Genomic DNA, 12,185 nt, shown 5'->3' with positions numbered 1-12,185 from the left:
CCTTTGTCTGAGAAGTTGCTGAGAGACTGGCGCGTTGTTTGATCAAAATTTTTTCTAAACCTGTGAGACACATCGAAGTGGACACGGTTCGAAAAATTAAGCTGGTTTTCAGTGAAAATTTTAACGGCTGATGAGAGATTTTGAGGTGATTCTGTCGCTTTAAGGACTTCCCACGGTGCGAGACGTCGCGCTGCGCTCTCAGGCGGCGTCATCAGCCTGTTTCAAGCTGAAAACCTCCACATTTCAGGCTCTATTGATCCAGGACGTCGTGGGAGAACAGAGAAGTTTCAGAAGAAGTCGGTTTCAGCATTTTATCCGGATATTCCACTGTTAAAGGAGATTTTTTTAATGAAAGACGTGCGGACGGGTCCGCGCGTCGGCTCGCAGCCGCCGCGACGCTCCGCCACAGGAAAAACACCTCCGTTGAAAGCCTTAAGGACAAGTTGGAACATGTCCTGCTGTTAAACAATTTCTCATATACTCACTCCACTGAAAGCCATCAAAAGCCGCCTGGATTTTACAAATGGTTATCAACACGGAGGTGTTTTTCCTGTGCCGCCGCACCGCGTCCAGCTCTCCACAATTTCACTGATACTTACTGGACTGGTAAGCATTGAAAGCTGAGATAGACATGTCCAAACTTGTCCTCTGACACGCCGAAACGGAGGTGTTCCTTTGTCTCACGTCCAAAGCGAATCCGTCATGATGCGCGAAGCCTCCGCGTGGCTTTCCATGACAAAATCTCTTGTTAAAAGTGAAATCTGCCGGAAAATGGCTGATGTCCAGCTCTTGTGATAACCAGAGAAAGAGCACACGACGGTCTCGTATCCACAGAGCCATCTGTTTAGAAATGGTCCGGTGGCTTGTGCCGCGTCGTCGCAGCTCAGAGCGCGGCGTGCCGAGCGTCCTTAAAGGGGTCCTTAAAGCTGTAGTAACAGACCTTATTCTCTGTGAAGCCCGGAAAATTTTCATCGAAAGCCAGATAAATTTTTCGAATGGTTTCCAGGTGCCAGTCTCTAACAGCTTCTGAAAAAATTCTGATGGAAAAAAGTCCTTTTCATTCCGCCATTTCCAGACAATGAAAATCTGACGAGGGGGCGGGACCACTCCTTCCCAAGGCGTGCTCACAGGCGAATGACGTCACTGACAGGCGTGGAAAAACTCACACATGCGCACGAGGGTTCAAGCATGTCTGACGTAAAAACATATGAATGAAATCCATATAGTTTTTGAAAAAAATAAAAAGGACCGTTACTTTATTGACAGACCTCGTGTGTATATATATATATATATATATATATATATATATATATATAAATAATATACCGGTTGTTATAGCAGAATTACTGTCCTGTGCAGAGGATTTCAGTAAATGACAACAAGGGGCATGGTCATTTATCTGTGTTATTGAGAAAGGGAATACTTTACTTAATTGAAAAATACAACAGCTTTTTTACGTTATGTCCAACATTATTGATGGGTCCTTTAAAAACAACTTTTAATGATGCAACACTTGACTTTCTTTGTGTAATATCACACAAATTATTCCAGTTTATGTGACATAAATCGGTCATCTCAGCACTTACATCTTTTGCTACTCATCTTTTCTCTTGTTAAAGAGAAAACAACACCTGGGTTGCCATGTTGCTATAGTAAGCAGTTAAAGTTGAATTTTTTTAATGATTGATGATTAATTCTAGTAGGGGAGTGGAGAAAAAACATTTATTCAAGTCAGAATCACAATTCTTTTAAATGTTTCAAAATGGAGTCAAAACGTTCAAAAATCTATTTTTAAAATAACATCTCCATTTCAGTCAGTTTCTCCTCACTGTTGTAAATGTGGAGTTGCTCTTGGCTTCCATACAAGAGTTTGTGCTACGTTAGCGAATTAGCTCAGCTCACCATTAGCATGGAGGAGCAGCAAATGAAAGTTCAACCTGCTCCGCCAGCCTTAAAAGCAAGCATTTGGGCACACTCTGTTTTCTACAATGTCCTGGATAAGAAGGACATCGATATGACCAACTCTATGCAAGCTGTGCAAAATGAAGATCAAGCATTTATAAAACACAATACAAATGCTCAAACACATTTAGGATGTCACACTGAGTATAGTAATATTTGCAATCAACTTTAGAACTGGATTTCCAAAGGCTAGCTTTGTTACGTCGATGTAACAAACCATGGAAGTTTCACAGAAACCAGATGATTGGCACCCAATGTGTCTCTGGTGGTTCCAGGTAACACTTGCTTGCACAAGGCATTTGTAACCACAGACGAAACATCAAATGCTTTACATAAGAAACCTGAATTCCTGCATAAAGAAACAAACTTCAGTTTTTCTCCATGAGAAATTCAAGCCAGAATCAAACACCAAAACATTACTGTTGGGTCTCCAAAACACCCTGCTGGGTAGTGAACGCATCATTCCATGAGAAACTGATGTGCCAAGACTTCAACCACTTCTATGTTGCATATGGTGGTTCACCTGAGAGAGAGTTCAATAATAAAATGAATTAACATCAAAAATGTGCACCAGTCCATAAAACAATGTATATATAATAGACACATTTTTACAAAAACAAATACGAGGGCTGTCCATAAAGTATAGGTCCTTTTAATTTTTTTCAAAAACTATATGGATTTCATTCATATGTTTTTACGTCAGACATGCATGAACCCTCGTGCGCATGCGTGAGTTTTTCCACGCCTGTCGGTGACGTCATTCACCTGTGAGCACTCCTTGTGGGAGGAGTCGTCCAGCCCCTCGTCGGAATTCCTTTGTCTGAGAAGTTGCTGAGAGACTGGCGCTTTGTTTGATCAAAATTTTTTTCTAAACCTGTGAGACACATTGAAGTGGACATGGTTCGAAAAATTAAGCTGGTTTTCAGTGAAAATTTTAACGGCTGATGAGAGATTTTGAGGTGACACTGTCGCTTTAAGGACTTCCCACAGTGCGAGACGTCACTCAGCGCTCTCAGGCGCCATCGTCAGCCTGTTTCAAGCTTAAAACCTCCACATTTCAGGCTCTATTGATCCAGGACGTCGTGAGAGAACAGAAGTTTCAGAAGAAGTCGGTTTCAGCATTTTATCCGGATATTCCACTGTTAAAGGAGATTTTTTTAATGAAAGACGTGCGGACGGGTCCGCGCGTCGGGACGCAGCCGACGCGGTGCGGCGGCACAGGAAAAACACCTCCGTGTTGATAACCATTTGTAAAATCCAGGCGGCTTTTGATGGCTTTCAGTGGAGTGAGTATATGAGAAATTGTTTAACAGCTGGACATGTTCCAACTTGTCCTTAAGGCTTCCAACAGAGGTGTTTTTCCTGTGGCGGAGCGTCGTGGCGGCTGCGAGCCGACGCGCGGACCCGTCCGCACGTCTTTCATTAAAAAAATCTCCTTTAACAGTGGAATATTCGGATAAAATGCTGAAACCGACTTCTTCTGAAACTTCTCTGTTCTCTCACGACGTCCTGGATCAATAGAGCCTGAAATGTGGAGGTTTTAAGCTTGAAACAGGCTGATGACGCCGCCTGAGAGCGCTGCGCGACGTCTCGCACTGTGGGAAGTCCTTAAAGTGACAGTGTCACCTCAAAATCTCTCATCAGCCGTTAAAATTTTCACTGAAAACCAGCTTAATTTTTCGAACCATGTCCACTTCGATGTGTCTCACAGGTTTAGAAAAAATTTTGATCAAACAAAGCGCCAGTCTCTCAGCAACTTCTCAGAGAAAGGAATTCCGACGAGGGGCTGGACGACTCCTCCCACAAGGAGTGCTCACAGGCGAATGACATCACCGACAGGCGTGGAAAAACTCACGCATGCGCACGAGGGTTCAAGCATGTCTGATGTAAAAACATATGAATGAAATCCATATAGTTTTTGAAAAAAATAAAAAGGAGCTATACTTTATGGACAGACCTCGTATAAACACAGGAAGCCTTCTCACACAGATCTCCCTATTCTACATTTGGGTTCAGGTGCAACAAATGTGTATAAATGTCTTTATTAAGTATATCATTTCAGTATATGTTTACCACACCAGAATGAACAAATACACTGACAGACACACAGACAGACAGGCATCACCACCACTGAAGTCATGCTGCTGATGTGACAACAACAGACCGTCCACTACATTCAAACATGCAATTTAAAATTCCTTTAGTCACAAACAGAATGATAACCGACACAGATAATAGAAAAGGACCAGTCACACAACAACTTCAATAAAAAGGCTCAAACTGAGTCTCCTTTACCTTTTTTATGTAGGATCTGACAACCACTGCATTCATAAACTGGTTGGTATGTTCCTTCAAAAACATTCTCTTTATAGCCGCCACCCTAAAAGGGAAAGTCATTAAAACGCTGAAACATCCTGTATCGTCTCTGATTTATCACCATTACAAATAAATGGGGAGGAGCCTCATATGTATGTGCACTGAAAAAAAGTATTGGAATGCAGGTTATCTTTATCACTGCAAAACATTCAAGATTGTGCTTTTTAACCACTCCTGGGTCACTTTGACTTTGTGCTTCTTGTCACTGCTCTGCTGTGAGGTGACATTTTTCACTAACTTCAGGTTTTTGTTGGAAACTCCCTTGTAAAAATTTCTGACTTTCACAAAATTTATTTAAGTCTCTTAACTGACCTAGAACTCAGCCACACTCTCTTGCTTAGACTCCTAACTCAGATTAATAGCCAACCTGGCCCAAAATAGGAGGTTCAATGGTCCTCACTGGTTTCTTCTATGAGAATCCTAAATTTTGAAGAAGAATATGTGGTAGGTTTGAGTTACTGACAGACATTATGTCTGATGCTGTTATGACGATTATTGGCGCACTAATCACAGAGAAAATGACTCTTCTTGTGACAAGCACATTAACTATATTTTAATTTGAAGTTAAAGATGTGTGGTCTTTCTCAATACAAATTTATACTGTATTCTATCCAAGGTACTACATGGTGATGTCATCTGATGAGGAGTTCTTCTGGAGGTGCTGCACTGGAACTGAGGAGGTTACGTCAATGAATGGCAAGGTATCTTATAGACTTAACCCTGTTATCTAACCCACTGTGATCTTGCAACAAAATGCATACTGACTATATACAGACAAAGACATCACTTTGATGATCACTTTGAACACGGCAGTACTGTTCACCTGGATATCACCTATCTCAATGACAGAGATCTGATATTGACATGAACACAGACTATATAGGAACTTTTAGATCAGAGGAACTCACTTTCTTGAGTGACAACACATCTGAAGACAAATCAGAGGTCAAATAGGTTTAGAGTGAGCGCTGGGAAATTCATTCATGCATTCATTTTCTATACCCATTTACTCCAGTCAAGGATCATGGGGAGAGAATAAGCCATTTCACATCATGGAATCAAACCCCTGTCTTTTGCATGACAAGCAGAGGCAAGGCAAGTTTATTTATAGAGCACAATTCATACACAAGGCAATTCAAAGTGTTTTACAGTTACATAAATTTACAGTCAGATATAATCAATTCATAACATCTAAATTACCATAAAAAATTACATTAAAAGAAAAAAGTGCAGATAAAATACTTTCAATTGTCATGTGCACAGGTTAAAAAAAAACTGTTTTCAGCCTGCATTTGAACATTGTCAGATTTGAGGCCTGTCTAACCATTTCTGGAAGTTTGTTCCAGATTTTAGCTGCATGAAACTGAAATGCAGCCTCTCCGTGTTTAGTCCTGATTCTGGGAACCAGCAGGAGGTCACTTCCTGAGGTTCTCAGAGCCCGAGATGGTTCATATGGTTCTAACAGGACACAGATGTACTTTGGGGCTAGACCATGAAAAGATTTGTAAACAAGCAGAGCTGTTTTGAAATCTATTCTCCGCGCAACAGGAAGCCAGTGCAGAGACCTGAGCACTGGACTAATGTGGTCGTATTTCCTGGTTCTGGTCAGAACTCAAGCAGCAGCATTCTGAATGTACGGCAGCTGTCGCACAGCTCGTTTAGAGAGGCCAGTGAGTCGGCCATTACAGTACTACTCGAGACAAATGCTTGAATTAATCTCTCTAAGTCTGGTTTAGACACTATGTTTCTGATCTTAATGTTTTTCAGATGGCAAAAAGCTGTTGATGTTATTGATTTAATGTGGCTGTTTAGAGCCAGGTCTGAGTCCATGATTATGCCTAGATTTCTGACCTGCTTTTTATATACTAATCACTACAGTAACCAGGAAGTGGTGGCGCTGGTAAATTGGCAAACTCTATGACTGATTCGGCATCAATATACAAACTTTGTTCCTATAAGATTCTAATTTACATCTCATTGATGTCTATTTAATAACCCCACCATTGCAAGCAATAAGTTATGTTTGCATTTCTCACAGCAGATGGCCACCTATCTAAACTTGGTCTGCTTGAGAGATGACTTAACAATATGTCATTATATAAACTGAATTGAGTCTGTCCACATTTTGTTTACTAAACAATTCCTCAGTACATGTGTTTAATTGATTTGTTCATGATCTTCATGATTCAAAGCTGTCTAACTAAATACTCCTCATATACTTCCTGTATACCTGCATCTATGCACATGTAAAGTTAGGAGGCTACTGGACTGTTTCTGTATAAATAAATGAATAACTAAAGAGAATTTCTTGTGACAACTGAATGTAAAAACGACAAGCAATGTCCAATCCTACACAGCTGCAGTAATGACGTTTGATCAGAGGACCTTGCCAGGTTAACACATAGAAAAAAATAACTTGAATAAACCATTGTTTACATGTAGCCAACATACCATGGAATGAAGGTAGCTGGTCATTTGCAGCAAACACTCTAGGGTCTCCATCATCTGATTTTTTCGAAGCATGTGTATCCGGGTGTCACTGGGGAATTTGCTGCTTTCCAGCTCACACAGTGTGGCCTTCAGTGCCACTGAAGCACACTGCAGGGCACTCATCCCTGAGAGCAAGCACAAATACTAGAATTACAACACTGCTGCCATCACAGATGATGCAAAAAACAAAAATAACAATGATTTTTAGCCCTGCAACAAACTGGGTTCCTGTCCTGGGTGTACCCTCTTGCCCAGTGACCACTGGGATAGGCTCCAGCTTCCCTGTCACCCTTAACTGGAATAAGTGAGAATAGAAAATGAATGAATGAATGAATAATTTTTTTTATTTTTTTTTTCTCTGGTAAGCTCTGTGAATACTAAACACTGAGGTCAATTTTAGGAATGTTTGATAGAGACATTGATGTTGCTGCTCACTTACTGTCTGTGTTGATACTACTGGCATGTTAGTCAACAGAAAGAACTAGTGTCCAAAATGGAGGCAGGTATCATGCTAGTTAGCCATGTAATTAATTACATACAAGCCTACTCCATCAAAAATATAAGCTGCTCCACAATAAGACTAATATAGTATGTGGTAAGTTGCAAGACATGACTGAGATTTACAAATAAATTATCTCCCAGGAACCACCTTTTGGCTAGTGACCAAGATAGCTAGATAGCTAACCTAGTTGATAAAGGTGTTAGTTACCATATAGCCAGCATGCAAAACAAGGATGGACTGATTAGTTTGTGATGAATTTTGATGCGCCACATCACCCCAAATCCAACTTTTTTTTTGTCTGTAATATCCTATAGACATGTTTGCTCCACCTCTCATGTTACATTTGGTTAATGAGTACAATTAAGCTAGCAACCAGGGTGAGAAATATGATGCCTAGTACTTTGGCAAAAGTAAAACTGAAATTAAAGAATATACAACATGTTGTTGTGGATGATACAAAAAATTATCTTGTTACTCCAAATTAATCTTGGCTCATTTGAAACACTGCGTCAAAACCTTTGAAACACCTGTGTTTCAAACATTGTTCCTGAGTTTGCATGAAAAGGAAGCCATCACAACATGAGCTGAAACACACAACAGAACAATAAAGTAAAACCGAAATAAAGGATAGAATATGTGGCTGGGATGGAGCTAAAACCTTTCTTAAAGCAGATCCATGATGGCTACCTCAAAAATACTTCTTCAAAAAGTTTCATATCCTTCTTCTTGTAGTCAAGTGGCAGACTGCAATTGACATTTGGTGTATACTGCCACCTAATGTACTTGAGTGTGCAGAAAGACTTGGAATATAATGAAATATAATAATCAACCAAGTATGGGTTAACTTTCTTATTGCAGCAGTCTATGATGTTCTTTGTTCTCCTACCAGTCTGGTCAAGTGGAAATTGAAGAAAGATCAAATTGAAGAAAGAGTTAACTGTGCCATGGGAAGATGGAGTAGATGCTGCCCAGCAAAGAAAGAGGTTGCGCTATAAGCACTTTAGGCAAGCATGTTTAAAGTAGGGGTAGAAGTACACGGTATGACCTATGGAGTTTTTAAATACCTTTGGAGTGACTGCTCCTAAGCTGAGGCTTGGGCTCAAGATGTTATTGGTGACCACTGACAAAGCATTTGCATAGGTGTGGATGAAATGTGTGGACACACTGCAATAACTGCCCCTCTCAAAATAAGCCAAATAATCCTAAATCTAGCCAAATTGTTTTGTATTAAACAACAACAAAAAAAAAAAAATCTGCCAATGCGGTAAGAAAAATTTGCTTCGTTAGAATTCTCAAAACTAGCAAACATTTTCCCAAAATATGACATTTTTTCTTATGTAGAAAATGTTAGACAACATTATTTTTCTATTTAGACAAAAAATAAGTCAAATTTCCTTAAACAAGTCTTTTTTACTTTCTTAGATATCAGTTTTTGCAGTGCAGTAGGTCATAGTGCCATCTCCAAGAAGTCCTGAACTTAAAGACCAAAAACTTCGATTGAGAAGCTAGTGTTTAGCTAATGATCCTACTGGGTGCTATCAGACCTTGATGTAAGCAATCCTAATTATTTTATTTTTCATTTATTTCATTTATTATTTTTATTTCATTCGTTAAAAAAAAAGAAAAAGAATGCAGCATACATACATACATGCATTTAACACAAATATCATGAATGAAAAGGGACAGAAAGAAGCAAAAGCTTATAATGTCTGCCCCCTATCATCTAAATAAACAGTAACTGTTCCAGTTAGGTTGTGCTGCTGAACAGTTATATACTTCAAAACATTCAATCAATAACACAAAACTTCTCTGCTATACATTAGTAACATATCTGTTCAATAAAGATTCTTTCACACTTTTCTTAAACATATGAATGGACCTGGAAGTTTTTATACTACCATCAAGGCTGTTCCATAAATCAACTCCTTGAATTGATATACATCTTTCTTTCGATTTTGTTCTAAATTTTAATTTTGAAAAAACTTCATCTCCTCTTAATTTGTATCTGCTCTCTCTTTCTAAACCTGTTTTGCAAGTTATCTGGTAACACTTTTTGGTGAGCTTTATACATGATTTTAAGTAAATTATATTCAAGCAATTCATTAAATTTTAGTGTTTGTAATTGCATAAATATTGGGTTAGTGTGGACCCTGAATCCACTTCCGGTAACGACTCGAATAACACGTTTCTGTAAAAGAAAAATTGAATCAATATATGTTTTACAAGCTCTTCCCCACACTTCTATACAATAATTAAAATATGGTAAAATCAATGAATTATACAACAGAAACAAAGCACTTTTATTAAGAAAATATTTAACCTTATGTAACACTGCTATAGTTTGTGATACCTTTGTTTTGACATGCTGTATGTGGGGTTTCCATGTCAACTGTTCATCAATCGTAACACCTAGGAACTTAGTCTCATGTGTCCTTTCAATTGCTAATCCTCCTATAACCAAAGATGCATTTATGTCTTTTCGTTTACAACTAAAAATCATAAATTTAGTCTTACTAATATTCAAAGATAATCTATTAACGTAGAACCATTTCATAACTTTTTGAAACTCAATCTCTACAGTTTGCAAAACCTTATTTAGATTTACTCCAGCGTAAAATAAAGTGGTACCGTCAGCAAACAAGATGCATTTTAATAAATGAGAGACAGACACAATATCATTCACATAAAGGAGAAAAAGTACTGGTCCAAGGACAGATCCTTGGGGTACCCCGCAAGCTACTCTACCACTTTTAGAATGATTGTTTTTGATTGCAACAAACTGACTTCTCTCTTTTAAATAACTTGTAACCCACTGATGTGCTATACCTCTTATACCATATTTATATAGTTTTTGCAATAATATCTCATGGTCTAAAGTATCAAATGCTTTTTGTAAGTCTACAAAGACACTAACTACAAATTGTTTTTTATCCATGGCATTAGTGATCTCTTCAACCAGTTCCATTACTACTGTAGCCATTGAGTGATTAGTACGAAATCCATGCTGACAGTTACTTAGAATTTTATATTTATCAATAAATGTATTCAACCTGTTCAAAAATATCTTTTCTAAAATTTTAGAAAACTGGAAGTAAAGCTATGGGCCTGTAGTTTGTGAATTCATTCTTGTTTCCCTTTTTGCAAAGTGGAATGATTTTAGCTATTTTCATATGATCAGGAAATACTCCAGAAGTGAGCGACAAATTACAAATATATGTGAAAGGCTCAATAATGACATCTATAATTTGTTTTACTAATAACATTAATATCTATATAATCATTTGATTTTTTGCTTGAAAATTTATGTACAATTGTCAAAATTTCATTAGTTTGAACATTCTCAAGAAAAATACTATTTATGTTAACAGGGATGAATCCATAATCATTGTTTTCATTGGGAATATTTTGTGATAAATTCGGACCAATATTCACAAAGTAATCATTGAATTCATTAGCAATTGCATCTTTTTCAAAAATATCCACATTATTCTTCGTGAAAAAGTTTGGAAAATCAGATTTAACCTTACCTTTTTGCATGATTTTATTAATTACACTCCATGTATTTTTTATACTATTTTTATTGTCATCTAATAATTTAGTATTATAATCCTTTTGTTGTCTTCTTATAATTGACACAAGTTTATTTTTATATTTTTTATATCTACTTTCAGCGTCTTTTGTTCTCAATTTAAGAAACACTCTGTAAAGATAATTTTTCTTCTTACAAGCATTCCTCAGTCCATTAGTCATCCATGGGTTTTTAAAAGCATTTTTCTCACGCTGAGCATAAATTTTTTAACTATTTTGCAATTTTTTTCATACAAGCTAATGAATATTGACATAAAATTATCATAGGCATCACTTACATCATTCATATATACCTGATCCCAGTTTTGTCTTTTCAAATCTTCTCTGAAGGCATCCAAAGCCTTACTGGATTTATCCCTTATAAAAATCGAAGTTTCCTCTTTCACAATATTAAGACACAATTTTTCATATATAATAAAAACTGGGAGATGATCACTCACATCTTTCATAAAGATACCACTAATTATTTCACCCTGTATATTTGTATATATACGAGGTCTATCAGATAATAAACCGACCCTTTTATTTATTTTTTTTAACTATATGGATTTGAATGACATGCAATTACACCAATCATGCTTGAACCCTTGTGCACATGCGTGAGTTTTTTCATGCATCGGTGACGTCATTTCCCTGTGGGCAGGCCTTGAGTGAGATGTGGTCCCGCCCTCTCGGCTGAATTCCTTTGTTTCACACGCTGCTCGAGACGGCGCGCGTTGCTTTATCAACATTTTTTCTGGACCTGTGAGGAATATCCGAGTGGACACTATTCGAAAAATTAAGCTGGTTTTCGGTGAAAAGTTTAACGGCTGATGAGAGATTATGGGGTGTTTCTGTCGCTGTAAGGACTTCCCACAGAGCAGGACGTCGTGCAGCGCTTCCAGGCGCTGTCGTCGGCCTGTTTCGACCTGAAAACATCCTAATTTAAGGCTTAATTCACCCAGGACATCGTGAGAGAACAGAGAAGATTCAGAAGAGGCCGGCATGAGGACTTTATGCAGACATTCCACTGTTTAAGGACATTTTTTAATGAAAGACGTGCGCACAAATTCGTCACGGAAACGACTCGGCAAATCTGTGTGCGCCAAGACAGGAAAAACACCTCCGTGTTGAAAACCATTTGTAAAATTCAGGCGGCTTTTGATGGCTTTCAACAAGTGAGTAACTGAGAAATTGTTTAACAGCTTGGGCATGTTCCAACTTGCCCGTTAAGGTTTCCAACGGAGGTGTTTTTCCTGTCGCGACCCCCCGCGGTCGGGTCCGGCCC

The 12,185-nt window shown here is 38.2% G+C and overlaps 1 protein-coding gene across 1 annotated transcript in view; it reads right to left on the bottom strand.

Moving 5' to 3' along the window:
- Window positions 1-1,814: 1,814 nt before the first annotated feature.
- The window catches only part of zgc:113279 (uncharacterized protein LOC553749 homolog), a 111,831-nt gene continuing 101,460 nt past the window's right edge, over window positions 1,815-12,185 (bottom strand). Inside the window, exons 9-11 of the mRNA XM_034168197.1 lie at window positions 6,790-6,953; window positions 4,258-4,342; window positions 1,815-2,485 (exon numbers count right to left, since the gene is read on the bottom strand). Of these exons, the coding sequence (XP_034024088.1) occupies window positions 2,463-2,485; window positions 4,258-4,342; window positions 6,790-6,953 (272 nt within the window). The 3' untranslated portion in view covers window positions 1,815-2,462. The remainder of the gene's footprint in view (window positions 2,486-4,257; window positions 4,343-6,789; window positions 6,954-12,185) is intronic.

The sequence above is a fragment of the Thalassophryne amazonica genome, chromosome 4, assembly GCF_902500255.1.
Source record: "Thalassophryne amazonica chromosome 4, fThaAma1.1, whole genome shotgun sequence".
Taxonomy (NCBI): domain Eukaryota; kingdom Metazoa; phylum Chordata; class Actinopteri; order Batrachoidiformes; family Batrachoididae; genus Thalassophryne; species Thalassophryne amazonica.
The sequence above is the reverse complement of the archived record's forward strand: the minus strand, read 5'-3'. Positions and strand labels throughout refer to the sequence as shown.